Source organism: Anabrus simplex, chromosome 14 (genome assembly GCF_040414725.1).
Source record: "Anabrus simplex isolate iqAnaSimp1 chromosome 14, ASM4041472v1, whole genome shotgun sequence".
NCBI classification, from domain to species: Eukaryota; Metazoa; Arthropoda; class Insecta; order Orthoptera; family Tettigoniidae; genus Anabrus; species Anabrus simplex.
Genome location: NC_090278.1, coordinates 44,841,731 through 44,860,031, shown reverse-complemented (window position 1 = coordinate 44,860,031; position 18,301 = coordinate 44,841,731). Strand labels below are relative to the sequence as shown.

General features: G+C 39.4%; 1 protein-coding gene across 2 annotated transcripts in view; it reads right to left on the bottom strand.

Moving 5' to 3' along the window:
* The window catches only part of LOC136885264 (zinc finger protein OZF), a 199,902-nt gene extending 191,228 nt beyond the window's left edge, over positions 1 to 8,674 (bottom strand). Inside the window, exons 1-2 of one of the 2 annotated variants that reach the window (XM_067157746.2) lie at positions 8,426 to 8,674; positions 8,221 to 8,305 (exon numbers count right to left, since the gene is read on the bottom strand). In XM_067157746.2, the coding sequence (XP_067013847.2) occupies positions 8,221 to 8,247 (27 nt within the window). In that variant the 5' untranslated portion in view covers positions 8,248 to 8,305; positions 8,426 to 8,674. The remainder of the gene's footprint in view (positions 1 to 8,220; positions 8,306 to 8,425) is intronic. The other variant, XM_067157748.2, reaches the window with a different exon arrangement.
* Between the last annotated feature and the right edge of the window lie 9,627 nt (positions 8,675 to 18,301).

The following is an 18,301-nucleotide window of genomic DNA, read 5'->3' as shown; positions in this document are numbered from 1 at the left end:
CATTGAAATGTATCTCCTCTCGGGGCTAGGTGATAGGGCTTATATGAAGTGTATCCTCTCTTCAAGGTATCTCAACTTTTGAAACATCTTGTATTTAAAGTTCCAGGTGATTTACCACTCATTGTCATCTATCATGTTGTTCCCTTATTCTACCCCACAACACAATACGTTCGTCGAGAAGTACCTCTACATGACTCAAAGCAGTGACATGGCACAACAAATAGGGCAATACCGCTCGATCAATATGATTCTTTTGTTTCTCACAATAACTCAATTAAATATAAGTCAATATAAAATCAACAATTGCATGCAGGCAAGAAACAGTTTTAATTTTAGCCTGACATTCTCATTACCTTCATTACAAGCCAATCGAAGCTCTTTTCACATTGCCTTACCATGCTGACATGCTGAGAGCTGCACATGTGATCAACTAACGGCAATGGAATAGACATATTTATTAAGAGACATTTTTATTTCTTCTGAGATTTGTTAGGTTTGATGATATTCAGACACATTCAGCAAGAACAAATTAGACAAATTTTTGAGCTGTTCAATGCGAACATATGTTTTACTTTGTCCGAGAAAATTAAGGTCATTCAGGGGATGACGTAGTTATGGATAGTAAACCAGCAAAATGTGACATATAAACTTTTGTTCTAGTATGTGTAACTGTAATATGAAAGTTTATAACAGACCGCAACTCGAGGAAGCTTCCTGATGACACATTCAGGTGGCATCCATTGTAACTAGGCTAACTGAATCTGTACACAAAGCAGGGAAGAAATCTAACTCTAGATAAATGTTTCGTGATGATTCCATTTGCTAAATATCAAAATCATCACATCACATATCATGTAGATTCAATCAAGAAAAACAGAAGAGAAATTCCTTCTGAATTTGTTAAAAGTAAGAATAAATAAGTTTCTTTCACCTTCTTTGAACTCACTGAAAACACAACTATCATGTCTCGTGTGTCAAATAAAGGGGTGCTGTGTGGTTAAGGGCATGCAGCTGTGAGCTTGCATTTGAGAAATAGTGGGTTCGAACCCCACTGTTTTCAGCCGTGAAGATGGTTTTCCTTGGTTTTCCATTTTCACACCAGGCAGATGCTGGGGCTGTACCTTACACAGACACTTCTTTCCCACTCGTAGGTCTCTCAAGATCTATCTGTAGAGGCCCCTGTTTCTGGTGATTTCTTTCTGCCTAATTTTGTCATTTAAAAAGTTATTTTGGTATCCTGTTTTGCTATTTTTATTTCATTTCATCAATAATTTTGCTAATTTTTCCACATTTCAGTAATAAAACTTAAACCAAAAAGTAGTTAATAGCATATTTTCAACCTGACATTATATTTTATTTTTACATATGTTCAAGAAACAAGAGATTTATGCTTGTGCTGAAAACACATATTGCATAATTATATAAAAGCAAGAATGTTCAGAAAAAGTTATGCTGTCACTTTAACAGCCTATGTACATTTACATATCAGTCTGAAAAAGACAGAGATAGGGCTGTTCTTTTGTCAGATATCATAGTATATTATGTTGAAAATGACATCTCATATTACGGACTGGGATCCACAAAGCCTTCACTGCAGCTAGCACAAAATGCCCATTTATTCTTATATCAAGTAAAGAAGAATGGCTGTCACATCAATACCTTTACCTGCTCTACATTAATGACCAACTAAATCACTTAAACACTGTGTATGGTTGAAGGTTCTTGTAGGACGGGAATTTGCTTAATTAGATGAGATACTTCTAATTCTTTGCCTGCTGCCATTTTATGATGGATACAGTACTTTTGTATCTATCTCTTGGCACAGGCCAGAGTAAAGTGTAGCTTCCACTGAAGTCCCAGTCTCATCCATGGCTGTGACAATATGGAAGCTGCTGGGGTATGGGTGGTGCTGAGTAATAATATTCAGAGCATGACTAGTGCATCCGAGTGTTATGAAGAGTGCTGCTCATAGGGTCAGTCATACTGCAGTAGCACTTTCTGACCCAGTGAGGAAAGCAATGGCAAACTATCTCACTCCTCGTCTTGCCTAGTACGCCTCATTTTGGTGCTGCCATTGGTTTTTGCGGTTTCCTTATAACCACATAACCTTTGGTGGTGCTAAATGAAGATCCAACCAGCCTCTGGGCTGATGACCTAACAGACAAACACTTCTAATTCACATTTCGTTATGCTTCTTGAATCAAAGAGTAATTCCACATAATGTTGTCAGTTATTTTCCAATTTTGCTTAAATGTAAATACTTTTGCATTTTGAGCCAAATTTGTAAAATTTAGCAAAAATTTTGCGATTTTGCACTTTTATGCAAAAAACGGATGCCTCGTCCTATCTGTGTTGGTGTGACGTAAAGCAACTTTAGTTTATATGTGTTAAGTGTTTCTCGTGGCTAAGCTGAACAATGCGGAGTAGTATCCGAAACAAACACTCCCAGATGAATCAAGTTAGGAAGAATTACGTTTCTGAGCATTATAAAGTGGTACTTAGTAAACTAAGGAAAAGGCTGTTGGAAAATTTATTTGGGTCTCGCTAGATGAAACAAGAGATGTGGATAAGAAACCTGCAATTAACTTTGAGCTTGCAATTTTAGAAAAGGAAGAAGGGAGAGAGAGAGAGAGACATACAAATCATATCTACTAACCATGGATGTGTTACCTAACAATAAGGTGAATCAGTCAACAATTTCTGCAATCTTCAGTAATGTAATTAGTTTTATGTGGCCACCATGCATTTTTACCATCATGTTCTCGTTGCCTGCACTTACATATGCAAAGCTATGGGAGATCTTGGGATATTATATGCCAAGATGATACACATCTCATGTGCAGCACATGGACTTCAAGTTGCTGAAGCAGTCCTGGCTTTCTTTCCTGAAGTAAGCATTTTGACCTCTACAGTGGAAATAATATATCTGAAGACTCCATATCGCAAGAATATGTTTCTGGATACAGTTGGTAATGTGCTGCTCCCGTCTTCACCAGTTCTTACAAGATGGGGTACATGGCTTGTAACTTTTTCATTTTCATCATGTTTAAATTGTAACATTTATTTCAATAATATTAATCTTTTGCTAACTGATAGCAGATTTATGTTCTTAGAATGCATGTTCTGACATTTTAGTGCATATTTTGCATTTTTTAATGCATAATTATGTAAAGCCTGATTATCACAATCTCAGGTAATAGGTATTATTCTTAACGAATACATCACAGTTGTGAAATATCCCAGTGGCATTCGTCACTTACAGTAGTATGATAACAAAGTAAACATAATTACCAAACAGCAACAAGAAGCAGTTCCATAGAAAGAAAATATTACAAGAAATACTACTAGTTTAACATTCTAAATCCAGCATCATCATATACAAATTCACATAAAACTTAAATATACCCAGTGCTTAGCATTATGGCTTACAATTCTATAGGTTGATTGATGTGATTGATTGATGTTTGTTGTTTAAAGGGGTCTAACATCGAGGTCATCGGCCCCTAATGGTACGAAATGAGATGAAATGAAATTACAATTTAAAAGACCAAAATCCACCACTGACCAGAAATCAAAGCGTGAGGACGAAGAATGAAAGGATGGATGGATATGAATTTAAAATGCTCAGTGGATCCGACCCACAGTGCCACACATGCACAGAAGCTGGCACAAAACAATAGTATTACTGACCAAGGGACTGCTTCTATAGCACGATGCTGAATCGATTATGCTTATAGTCGAAACGAAACCAAAATCGAGGTTATCAGCGCCTCATAATGGTATTTATCACTAGGAAAATAGAACCATGCTATGTGTAATGCTGTGGTACTAATCAAAAGCAACGGAGACTCCCGGTATTCCACACATTATGGTACTATTCACAGCTAGTGTAATGCGCACATGTAACACAGACCTATGGTGTTTTGCACATTGCAGCGCTATTTAAAGGCAATGCAAACCTATGGCATTCCTCACATAAGTGGACTAACTACAGGGACTCGTACTACCCCACGGTAATTCCTCACATGGTGGGAACTGAGCATAGGTAAGGCAGAACCATGGTGTCACTCATATAGGGGTACGAATCACAGATACTGTAGGATCCACCTCCTGATTCACACGCAATCGCTACTAATCACAAAACTATTGCGCACCTAACATAGTGGTACTACGCACAAGTAGATGCAACCTACGGTGTTCTTTGCATGATGGTACTATTTTATCGCTCTGTTTCTTTCACCTGCATACAATTCCCTGTCTACCTTGGCCCTTGTTTTGAGGCATTTCTGATAAGCTTTCTTTTTACATTTACAAGCTGCTCTCACTTCATCATTGCAGCAAGATGTTCGCCTTTTCCCATTTTTACACACAGTTGTTCCTAGGCATTCCCTTGCTGTTTCTACTATAGCATCCCTGTATGCCACCCATTCTCTTTCTATATCCTGAACCTGCTTACTGTCTATTGTTCGAAACTTCTCACTAATTGTATCCATGTAGGCCTACTTCTGTCTAATTTCCTTAGCCTGGAGATTTTCTACCCCTATCCATTTGCAGACAGATTTCATTTTCTTTATCCTAGGCCTAGAGATACTTAGTTGACTACAGATCAGATAGTGGTCTGTATCATCGAAAAATCCCCGGAAAACTCGTACATTCCTAACAGATTTCCTGCATTTGAAGTTGGTTAAGATATAGTCTATTATAGACCTGGTACTCCTAGCCTCCCATGTGTAGCAGTTAATAGCTTTATGCTTGAAGAATATATTTGTAACTACTAAACCCATACTAGCACAGAAGTCCAGCAAAAGCTTCCCATTCCCATTAGCTTCCACATCTTCCCCACACTTACCAATCACCCTTTTGTATCCTTCAGTTCTATTTCCAACTCTTGCATTGAAATCGCCCATTAGCACTATCCTACCCTCATTGTTGACCCTGAGCACAATCACTCAATGCTTCATAAAACTTGTCAACTTCATCCTCATCTGCACCCTTGCATGGTGAATACACTGAGACAATTCTCGTACTAATTCCCCCAACTGCTAAATCTACTCACATCATTCGCTCATTTACGTGCTTAACAGAAATTATGTTGCATGCAATGGTATTCCTGATAAATAGCCCTACCCTATACTCTGCTCTTCCCTTTCTAACACCCGTCAAGTACACTTTATAATCTCTACCTGGTCATCGCCCCTTACCCAAATATCACTTACTCCTAGCACATCCAGATGCATCCTCTTTGCTGACTCAGCCAGTTCTACTTTCTTTCTTCCATAAGCCCCATTAATATTGATAGCTCCCCATCGAATTCCATTTTGTTTGCCAAGCTGATTCCAAGGAGTCCCTCGCCTGTCAAATGGGAGTTGGACTCCGTTACTCCCATAGGTCTGAGGTTTGCTTAAAATGTTCTGAGCTCGGTAAATTCATGAAGCAGGATGCTACCCTACTTACACATAGTCCAAGTGTGGATCTCTCCTCCAACGGGTTATGGACCACTTGTGGATTGTATAGTCCTAGCCGCCTGAGCACAAGGCGGGCCATGACTCAGAATATGTCCGAGATGCCCACTCCCTTTCCATAGCAACTGGTATCCCGACTCTCAGGACCACTTACTATGCTACTCAACCGTTGCCCATGGTTCACGAACTAGGACGTGACTACAGTAACCCACACCATGAACCATTAAATAACAAAACAGAAGAAGATGAAACAAATACACACACTCTTGTTTGCCTTTTATTCTCACCACATCTTGAGGTATAACTTTCGTATTTATTCTGCAAAACATAAAACTGCACATTTTTACATGTCTGATGAATGCACAGCATAGAAAGGATAAGTGATTTCTTATTATTTTGACAATGTGCTTGATCCTTATATAGAGACTCAATATATTTTCATGCTTGCATAAGGATGGGGAGATTTGAAAATGTTGTACACTGGTTTCTAGAACCAGGCCATAGCTTCCTGTGACCGATGTTTTGGTTGCACTGAGAACAGGAAAAGAGAAAAAATTTATTTACCTGACGAATTTAAAATACAGGTTAAGAAAACATCACCATTGAATTTCAGAGTTATTGATGTTTAACAGAATCATGTTCAAAACTATCGCATTCATCTAAAGGTAATGTTCCTAAAAAAAAATGTTATGAGTAAAATAATATCTACATATTATATTTTCTACTATTAAAGCACATCAGATGCCTTACAGTGATGAAGCCTGGACAGCAAGTAACACTCACTGCTGAGCCCATCAAGTATGCTGAACTCAAGGATACAATGAAACTTCCATCGCAGTGAATCTTTGTGTTTGTGTTCCAAAAGTGATGATTCTTCTCCTTAAAGAGTGACTCATTTAACTCGAGAGTGATTCCTTCTTATATATTATTTACATTTACATATGAATGAAGAAACTATATTAATATCTTTTTCAGAAGTTTTGATATAATTATAAATATGTATTTTTAATAAAATATACCTTACAGCATGTGTGTACATAATACTTTTCTACTAACAGTTCCATTAAAGTAGACCAAAACAGGTTATATAGTTATTTTTTCATACTTTGGCGCAAAAGTTATATAAGTAAATTTCAAAATTTGCTGATTTTTTTCAAAATTAATTAATTACCTTTGTTGCTTTTATGCCTACAAGCAAAACTTCAGATTCTTATCCAACCCGTATAAATGATAGAATGAAATACCCTGTCTAGATTTTTTAAATTTTTTTTTTTTGTGCCTTCTTAAAAAAATGTTAAACTGTGAGCTTATTCCCTTCTAACACCAAGGTCTTCAATTGTCACTGCCAACCATTTCTAAATCTAACATGATAAACTAATATACGCATACCTAAACACTCGGTGGACCTAAGCAAAGCAGACCAACGGTTGAGGGACCTGTACACCACTTTGGGGCCTAACCTGGGGTCTTATTCCTCTAGAACCCGTTTGCTTGCCATGCAAACGTGATCTGTATAGACCAATGCCTTTGTCGAGACTAACGGGCTAACCAACTCACTGGACCTAACCTCAGCAGGCTGATGATCTTGGCATGGAAAACAATTAATCATTTCAAATTTTGTCCACTTTCAAGCACAGAATGCAAAGCTATGACCAGTCGCTTAATGCAAAGACATTTTGCTTCCTTTTGCAGACAAGTGGTAGCATTATTGAAGGAAATGATGCAGTCGCTAAGAACAAATCACGAAGTAGGACAGTATGGTCATCAGTACATAAACTCATACCTTTCTTTAGCACAAAACAAGAAAACTGCAGGATTCCTGCTCAGAATCACTGTGAAACAACGGCACGTGTGCAATTACCTTCGGTAACTGTGCTGCGTTACTTTTTCAACAAGTAAGCAATAAAATTACTCCACGGAAGGGCTGCCTTAACAAGATCATTGACCTTGTTTCACATGGCGGTGCAATGATAACAAAGTTTGCAAAAAAAAACAAAAAAAAGGAAAAGATATTACTTCATTTTGTATGTTTTTTTAGCACAGAAACAAGAAGTGGCTATCATCACTAAGCGAGACCGAGCATGATACTTTGGAACACCTTAAATAATTTTTTCCAATAATTATTATTTCAATTGACGACTTCCAGCATTTCAAATAATTTGTCATTTACTGGCTCTTAAAGTCTCACCTCTACACGGGAATATCTGTAGGCTGCTGTAATATCTTTATCACACTAAATTATTTTCTGTTTCTGGCCGGGCTGAGTGGCTACGACGGGTCTTCTGACCCCAACTAGGCAGATTCGATCCTAGCTCAGTCCAGTGGTATTTGAAGGTGCTCAGATACGTCAGAGTCGTGTCGGTACACTTACTGACACGCAAAAACCTCCCGCGGGATTAAATTCCGGCACATCGGCGTCTCCGAAAACCGTAAATGTAGTTAGCGGGACGTAAAGGCAATGACATTATTATTTTCTGTTTCTGCTTCCTTGTGATGTATATCTATTATAGGAATGTAACGAAGTAAATTACGAGTAAAACTTATATTTTATAAAAAGGAATAATTACAAGTATTTCGATTACTTTTACTCAATTACTTCCCAAATGTGGATATCCTAATGACTCAATGCACCAGGTTGACTGCAGCACTCTACTATGCAACGGGTGTGACCTAACCCGAACAGTTCAATCATTCTGAATACAAAATACTAGCAGATCTGTACACAAGGAATAAACTTTGAAATATATTTTCTGCTTACCTCCGTATCTTGAATTTCATGCATCATAGTGCCTTCCGTCGAGTGTTTCCCCTAAGCTTAGGAAGGTGTACTTCTTATCGCCCACCTAGAAAGAGAATTCATTCAACGAAATAAATTATGTATATTATAATTGTGATGATTAAATCAAGAAGAAATATGGGAAACTTCGACAAAATGTTATATGGTATGCCAACATAGCTCTTACTCAATTGTAGCTACCTCGGCTGGTAAAATAACAGCACAATCACAAGCTTGTCAGTTGCTGTCTACACAGTTCTTAGCAATTTGCTCATTCTTCCTCACTTTTCCGAAAAAATTAATTCCGAAACTTCCGGTTCAAGCGAGGCGTCTTCCTTCAGAGATTTCACAAAAATGTATGTGTAATTTACACAACTTTCCAATACGGTGCCAACAAATTTCCCTTCCACTCTGAGGCAGCTTCTATCTGAGAGTAGTCTATTACGTCCTACGAGGCCTTGAGAATATTTATGAGTTGGTTCCTCTATTATTAAATGTTAATTTAACTTTATTAAATACATTTTGAAATAAATAACTAAAACAAGACCCCGACCATATTACAGTCGAACTTCATTAGTTTGACGTTTTAAATTAGAAATCATGTCAGGAATAATATTTGAACTTACCGCTACAGTAGGTCACTTTGATATTCCTAGACAACTTTTGCTAAAAGTAATTTGTAATTCGATTATTTTTCATGTAATTCGAAGTAAAACTCCATTAGATAACTGTTGTTTTTCTTTTTTATTTGCCCGCGTTACCGGAATATTGCGAATATAAAACTTTTGAAAGGAATGCAAGTTAGTTGGGCTTATTTGTTAAATTCTGGGAACTGTCGCATCCTGTTATTCTACCTTCTCCGTCAGAACATTCGTTTTGGCCGTGCTGAGTGGCTGACGGTAGAGCCAGCTTAGCAGGTTCGATCTTGGCTCGTGTCGGTAGATTTACTGGCACGAAAAAGAACTTCTGCAGGACGAAATTCCGGCACCTCGTAAAAGTAGTTGGTGGGACGTATCAAGCAACAGAATTACATTTGTTTTCACCAAGTGCTGTACCTGCTGTCATAGATCAACCATGGTGCATAGGTACAGTGTTGTACTTACCAAAAGCCGCGAGTTTGGTTTAAATATACAGTACATCAATTTCTGTCTTACTGTACATATGTGCGTTTTGCGGGCATGAGGGATTCTGCTTAAAAAAAAAAAAAAAAAAAAGGTATGATGCTGCTTAATTATTGAACGCACTTGTACCTAGGCTACTTTGACGCTGCAAAATATCTTCGAATGTTTATTATTTTGCTTTTTCTGTAAAACTGCATGCCCCTTCTTGCCTATTTCACTACAGTGACGCTTAAAATAAGTGAAACGTGTCTAATTCGATACCTTGAATAATTCGATTAAGTTACTTTGTCTGTTCCATCAACTTGGAATTAACCACGTTCGAAGCAAAGAAGTTTTGTCATTATTGTATGTATTTCAGAATGTTTTAATAATCGCATTAAAGCTGGGCTGAGTGGCTCAGACGGTTAAGGTGCTGGCCTTCTGACCCCAACTTGGCAGGTTCGATCCTGGCTCAGTCCGGTGATATTTGAAGGTGCTCAAATACGACAGCCTCGTGTCGGTAGATTTACTGGCACGTAAAAAGAACTCCTGTGGAACTAAATTCCGGCACCTCGGTGTCTCCGAGACCGTAAAAGTAGTTGGTGGGACGTAAAGCAAATAACATTATAATCACATTAAAATACAACCTTACAAAAGCTGACCCAGACGGCCGAGTTTCGAATCTCAGTCGATCGTGGGTTGAATCACGTGGCGTCATGAAGCAGCTACCGTACCCTGAAAATATCTGGAATAAGCTGAAGTACCGGTATTCTTAAATGTTCGTTTTGGGGGTAAAAGCACAACACCTCCTTTCCTCATGTCCACACTAACCCTATATCCACTTTTGTCTTCCAGAAACAATTGACGTTCCAACAATAGGACCAAATGTAACTTATATTAATAATAAACTCACATTTTGATTTTTGCAGAAGGTTGTTAGAGATTCGTCCCTTCAAGTACCGGTAAAACGTACTGGTGACTGATTGACGGAAATTCTTGGTTTTACACAACTTATAATGAAAGCGTGTAACCAAATACAGTAGAGACAATACGGTACGCGACACTCAGGCAGATATCGAGGGACAGCTATGAGAGCTCTCTCTAGCGGATTGACCTGAGAACTACTGATTCTGTCATAAGAGCACGTGTATTTGTGTGTGAAGTTTTTAGTACCGGTATTATTTATGAGTTTTCAGTGAGTTGACATAATTAAATAGTAGCGTGTGTCATTCCTTGCTATCAACATGAGGGGAAAGGTGTGTGCTGTGTTTGGCTGAAGTAACTATGAAGTAGAGAAGAATGCGCAGTCTTTCTTCAGTCTCCCTCGTGACAAGAAAATGTAAGTAATATTGTGTTTGCATATATATTCTTCCAGTGACAAAGAGATTTTTATAGTACTTCATAATCTTCTGACCCGTTCGACCCATATTTTAATTGGCTTAAAATATAATACGCATATTTTATTGTATAGTGCAGCAGTTAACCTTCAATACCGATGTGTTGTTGTAGGTGTGATCTGTGGGTTTGATTTAATTCAGTAACATACATATGCATATGAGTGTGGCTGGTTGTGTTCCAAGTTCCCCATTTGGAATGCCGTAATGCGTTGTCTAGCACTGAAGAAAATATGGGTGATTCAAGAAATGTACATATTTTGTTGAAACAATATGATGATGCAAATTTGCTTTACCATAATGTAATGGAAAGTATTGCTTATAGGGAAAGTTTGAATGTTTTTGAGCTAAATTTATATATTTTCTTTCTGTTAGAAGGCTTTAAGTTAAAAGGAAAATTGTCCAGATCTTAAATGTAAATTCATTGAATCATGTGTGTAAGAAATGTGCCGATATTTTTGTTGACAAGTCTTTTAATATGATACAATATTTTTTAAATGAGACAAAAGAAAAATCTAGCCGTGCATGTTCAGGTAGGAATTCTAATGCTAAAAAAGTAATGCATAAATGAAAGATCAAGCTCATTCACAGCAGTTCATTTCTCATCTTTATTATATGTCTAATTTCAGTCTTTAAATAATAACCTGTTAAATAATTCTTAATTCATTTATCCAGAATTGCTTTAGCAACTTTGAAGTTAATATCTTCTTTCTAGACGTAATTTATTTATCCCTTTCCGTATATACATTTCCATTGATATTTGAATTTAGCGCGAATTTTCAGGTCAAGCAACTAGGAGCGCCACTTGTGAATTTTCTCCCATTTTAACAAGGCTAAATCCGACGTGTCGCGTATTTTCTGTACTGTATTTGGTGTAACCAAGTGTCTGAACTCCTGTCATCTTTCTTGACAGACTTTGTAGATCATAGCATTCGTCGTGTACCCACATCAATGACAGGATAAATCAGAGCTGTCTAAAGTCTCATCCGTGCTCACATCTGATAATCAGAGCAACTACTGTAGAAGAAGTGAAAGCGATGTTTCTGAAAAAAAGCACTATGTGTCTCGAAATATAACCGTACAAGGCTTGTGTGAACCTTTGTTATCACCAGCCGCTACCAACTATGCGAAATTATCTGCTGTTTGAAGGGAAGTCAAGGGCAAAGAAGAAAAACTTAATTTTCCGTCCGTTTTCAACAAGTTTCATATTGAATAAAATGCAACAACTTACTTATTTGGAGAAATTGTCGTGGTTGGTACCGTACTTTAGGCACGATCATAATATGAAGATAAAGTTGCAAATCGGGGCAAATACCGGTACTCGTTTATAGGAAGAGGAGATATGCTTTACGAAGGGGGTGTTTGATACAGACTAGGTAAAGAGCGGACAGAGAATCTGCCGTGCCTGGACAGTTCTGCATTCCGAACGAGCAGACCAGGTCGACAAATGCAGGGGAAGATTTTATGTAACTATAAGGTCCCATTCACAATGCAAACGTAACCGTAAAATTAACGTAAAATCTGTGGTGTTCATAATGGAGGAACGTAACATGGACGTAAAGTGTACACAGCAGCCAATCAGAAACACTGTCATGTTATTTAGTACGGAAGTCGAGTTTTAAGCTATCTCGCAGTTTTATATTTTAATACCTCTATGGAATCAAATAACGTGGTAGCGGAATTCATATTACTTCAGACATCTCTTGCTTTACCCCTGAGAGCTACTTTATGTACATGGAAAGGCGAACTAAACAACCGTGCAGAAAATGGGTTTATCCCTTGAATCAAAGAAGGTTATTTGAGAGCGATTTCGGTAATGCACTGTAAGAAATGACCCTCATCAGCTCGTTTTGTAGGTACATGTCTGAACTGTTTGACACTATCTTGCGATTTGATTCCCCTCTCCTAATAAAAAGAAGTGTAAGGTCTCCTTTACCGACATCTATGCGCCTAGTTATCACACTCTGATGAGATGTTTGGATGACATCGTTTTCGTAATCTAGTAGTCTGTCATAATGTTAAGAAATATATATACAGGGATACTGTTTTATTTATGACAGGAATTGTCTCCCGTCCGGTCGCCAGCGCTGCGAGCTTGTCTCCCGCCATTTATCATCAGATTTCATTGCTACAGCATATTTAATTCCACGTATTCTTTTTCAGTACAGCCTCTTTGTAACTCTTTTTTCCTTTTGTCATACATACACATAAAGATTGTTTTGAAAGAGAACTGCAAGTGTTTCGTCGAAGGAAGTCATTATATCGCGCACAAAATACAATGTTTACGTCTGCTCTGATTGGCTGCTTTTTTAAACATAACGTTAAATTAACCGCAAGAGCTTGGAGTTTGCAATCCCTTAATTTTACGTACTAGCAGTTAAGTTTACGTCGGCCCATTGTGAATGGTTCTGTTAGATAACATGGCCGCTAACTTCTAAGTTAACGTTAATTTTAAGTTTACGTTACGTTACGTTTGCATTTTGAATGGGGCTCAACGAATGACGCATACACATTAAAGAGCGGAATGCAGACAAACATTTAATAATCTAGAAATATTAACTTTCCCATAATTATGTGGGCCTATTGCACCCATAAGGCGAGTAAGCTCATGGAAAATTTTATCAATTTAGTATGTTTGGATATATGAAAACTACATACAGTGAATTCAGTACAGACATGTCGCTGAAAAGTAAAAAAGGGACCCCCCAGTACTCAAGAATATCCTTCGTACTTGGTGAGTCATGTTCGCTGCACGTAAGTCATAAAAGCCTCCAATAAAAATCAATGAGCCGCATGGTGACAACTCGAACTGAAAATTTCCCACGGGAAACCGGAGCAGCGGAACAAAGCAGCCATACCTGCAGTAAAGACGAGGATAGAAGATTTAAAATAAGGATAAAGAGATACCGTAAACACCTGGTCACAGTGGTTGGTCCAACTTGCACTGCGTCAAAAGCGTCGTAGGCAATATCAACCAATCGTAATATCGAAAATTTCAATCGCGCAACTGGAGTATAATTCCAATAAGTTCGTTTTTGCGACTCGGAGGTGAATTAAAGACGAAATACAGTGCTCTTGTCTTCCTGTAATTAGCAATATTTTTGGTGATAATTTAAGTGCAAAATTATAACCTTGATAATTAGTTCTAAGTAGAGCGCGGAATTCCATGCAATATCAAATCTCAAAATGTTCATGCATTCAAGCACTATCATATGGTAACACATGCACAATAAACTGGAAAACATGCACTATCAAAAATCAGTTACTTTTGAAACATTGTACAACAACTACCGCAATTTCTGCAAATTGTCTTGATTTAAGCTCATAAGTTTATCTGTCAGCATATGCTTAAACACAGAAAATAATATTTCTACATCGCAAGAAGTGACAGGTGCCTACTAAACACTCCAGTGGGCGCGCGGACTACAAGGGTTGGCAACACTCGTGATCTTGAGCGGCCACTCACCCTCCGCCCGCCCGTCAGTGCATTGTCAGCTTTTATGCTCGCCAATTGTCGCCGTGACCTCGTGTTTATTTGCGCTGTGCAATAGTGGGGGACACTTGTCCTCCGCGCGCCCACTGGCGTTACAGGTTTTTCGGATATTGCTGTGGTATTTTTTAATTTCATAGTTTTGAACGTCATAACGGTTTAATTGAAATAGTTTATGCGTGATAACAATAATGACCAGTGAAAGTGAACGAGAACAGGTTCGCCGTTGGCTAGATGAGACAGAGGATAGGTATAGAGGATGAAGATGAACGAGAAGAAGACCACTTGGAATACGACACAGAGTAGAGAAGATGAAATCAATGCAGGCGATAGCCCAGCTGATGTTCCTGACGACTCTGAGGAAATGGAAGTAGTAGAAGAAGCAGTTCCTCCTCCTGGCCCGGTCCTTTCGTCAACCCAGAGTTTTATTTGGGAAAAGATCGCACATCGAGGTGGTACTTAGAACCTCAAGTTGCCCAGACTTCTCGTACACCCAGACATAACATTATACCCGTTTTTCATCGCCCAGGACCTCAAGGGTCTACGAAAAATGTTGTCACTCTAGAAAAGCTGCGTTACAGTGTATTATTGATGACGAAATGGTGAAAAAATAGTTGACTGTACTAACATTTACATAGCTAAAATTCGCCCTCAGTTTGTCAGAGAAAGGGATGCTAGGCCCACTGATTCCCGAGAAATTCCTGCGTTGATTGGTATATTATGCATTGCTGGGGTTTCGAAGGCTGGAAGAAGAAACGTATTTGAAATGTGGGATAATTCACACGGCACGGGAGTAGAGGCTGTTTATGTAACCATGAGCGCAAAGAGCTTTCGATTTCTTTTACGTTGTCTGAGATTTGATAACGTACACAACAGAGATCAAAGGAAATCTGTTGACAAACTGGCTGCTTTTCGAGAAATCTTTGAGATGTTCCTGCTCAATTGCAAGAATGCATACAAACCAGCCGACTATCTTACCATTGATGAACAGCTAGTTGCACCCTTCCGGGTGTATATGCCTAGTAAACCTGCAAAGTATGGGATAAAGATCTTTGCTATGGTTTCGACAACAACCTTGAAGTGTATGTAGGGAAACAACCAAGCGGCCCTTTCAGAAGAAGCAACAACACGTCAGACTTAGACCGGTGCAGCCTATTTCAGGAACCAATAGGAATATGGTTCGCATCTGTGCCCTTCGCAATAGAGCTACGGGAAGAAGAAAAAGTAACTATGATTGCTACACTGAGAAAGAACAAAGCAGAGTTCCCCCAAACTTTCTACCTGATAAGTCAATATAAGTCAAAACCAGTTTGTTTGGTTTTCAAACAAGCTGTACATTGGTATCTTACGTACCGAAGAAGAATAAGGCTGTGTTGGCAATATTAACTACGCATGAAAACGTGGCAATCGCTCCAGATACAGGTGATGAGCGAAAACCCGTGGTCTTTACTTCCTACAACGAAACCAAGTATGGCGTGAACATTCTGGAGAAAATGTGTCGTCAATACGACACTGCGAGAAACTCAAGAAGATGGCCACTAACAATCTTCTTTCATATTCTGAATGTAGGAGGAGTAAATGCTCTTGTAATCTATAAAACAAATCAAAAATTTGGCTTTGTGATCCGCAGTGATTTTTTCAAACAAATCAGTTTGGAGACGATACCACAGGAAATAAAGACAAGAGGAAGGATCCTGCTGAAACTGGACAGGGAAGAAGTTCCACCTCAACCAGCATCCCGAGGAGTGGCTGAGAAAGGAAGGTGCTACCTCTGCGGCAGAGCCAGGAATAAGGCTTCAAGGAAAAAGTGTGTGAAGTGTCATGGGTGGGTGTGTGCTGATCATATGAGAAATGTTTGTGCAAGGTGCATTGAATAAGCTAAAGTTTACAAAGTGTCAGCATTCCGTTTGTGTTTTTTATGCTTCACCAATATGGAAAATTAGGTATGTACTTTAATTTTTTATACTACGAAACCAATTTTTATTTTCAAACTAGAAAGTAATAACAATATTTAATTTTTATAGTTTGTCATTTATAACATAAAACATACACATATACAGATTTTTGTCACATTCGTAACATAACATATCAAACGTATACACGTTTTGTTTGATTTACCATGATTGTACACTGACTGACAGAGCAAATGCAACACCAAGAAGGAGTGGTTCGAAAGAGATGAAAGTTGGGGAAAAAACAGAGACGGCACGGATGAATAATTGATGTTTATTTCAAACCGATATGCAGGTTACACAATGCGCACGGCATCGACTCAGTAGGATGTAGGACCACCGCGAGCGGCGATGCACGCAGAAACACGTCGAGGTACAGAGTCAATAAGAGTGTGGATGTTGTCCTGAGGGATGGTTCTCCATTCTCTGTCAACCATTTGCCACAGTTGGTCGTCCGTACGAGGCTGGGGCAGAGTTTGCAAACGGCGTCCAAAGAGATCCCACACGTGTTCGATTGGTGAGAGATCCGGAGAGTACGCTGGCCACGGAAGCATCTGTACACCTCGTAGAGCCTGTTGGGAGATGCGAGCAGTGTGTGGGCGGGCATTATCCTGCTGAAACAGAGCATTGGGCAGCCCCTGAAGCTACGGGAGTGCCACCGGCCGCAGCACATGCTGCACGTAGCGGTGGACATTCAACGTGCCTTGAATACGCACCAGAGGTGACGCGGAATCATACGCAATAGCGCCCCAAACCATGATGCCGCGTTGTCTAGCGGTAGGGCTCTCCACAGTTACTGCCGGATTTGACCTTTCTCCACGCCGACGCCACACTCGTCTGCGGTGACTATCACTGACAGAACAGAAGCGTGACTCATCGGAGAACACGACGTTCCGCCATTCCCTCATCCAAGTCGCTCTAGCCCGGCACCATGCCAGGCGTGCACGTCTATGCTGTGGAGTCAATAGTAGTCTTCTGAGCGGACGTCGGGAGTGCAGGCCTCCTTCAACCAATCGACAGGAAATTGTTCTGGTCGATATTGGAACAGCCAGGGTGTCTTGCACATGCTGAAGAATGGCGGTTGACGTGGCGTGCGGGGCTGCCACCGCTTGGCGGCGGATGCGCCGATCCTCGCGTGCTGACGTCACTCGGGCTGCGCCTGGACCCTTCGCACGTGCCACATGTCCCTGCGCCAACCATCTTCGCCACAGGCGCTGCACCGTGGACACATCCCTATGGGTATCGGCTGCGATTTGACGAAGCGACCAACCTGCCCTTCTCAGCCCGATCACCACACCCCTCGTAAAGTCGTCTGTCTGCTGGAAATGCCTCCGTTGACGGCGGCCTGGCATTCTTAGCTATACACGTGTCCTGTGGCACACGACAACACGTTCTACAATGACTGTCGGCTGAGAAATCACGGTACGAAGTGGGCCATTCGCCAACGCCGTGTCCCATTTATCGTTCGCTACGTGCGCAGCACAGCGGCGCATTTCACATCATGAGCATACCTCAGTGACGTCAGTCTACCCTGCAATTGGCATAAAGTTCTGACCACTCCTTCTTGGTGTTGCATTTGCTCTGTCAGTCAGTGTATATTTCTTACTTAATATTTTGTAGAATCCAGTCCTTTTTATTAAAAATGTGTTAAATATATTCCTAAATAATCCAAAACAAAAATAATGATCGGTAAAATACATTTTTTAGGGTAAAATGGCAAATCAAAGTGGAGAACACCTGTCCTCCGCGCAGCCACTCGCGATATGGCAAACCGCGCGCCCACTTGAGTGTTAAATGAAGACATTTTTAAGACAAAGTAAGGTCAAATTGTACGTCTTTTGCATTTTCACCACAATGTGTCTTATATAAGTTTGATGAATTCAAAGTCAGGATTTGAACGAATCACTTTGAACGACCTTGTGATAGTACATATATCACACCCCAGAATTATATGTAGAAGTTAGAGATATTATTGTCAGTATTCGATTTATTATTATTATTATTATTATTATTATTATCAGTATTTCATTTATATATTTTGCCATTTATATTGGTAAGCTGGAAGATATCCACATATGTAGGTATGAGTAATTTGTTTTGCACGAGTGGGAAAACATTGCTTTAATA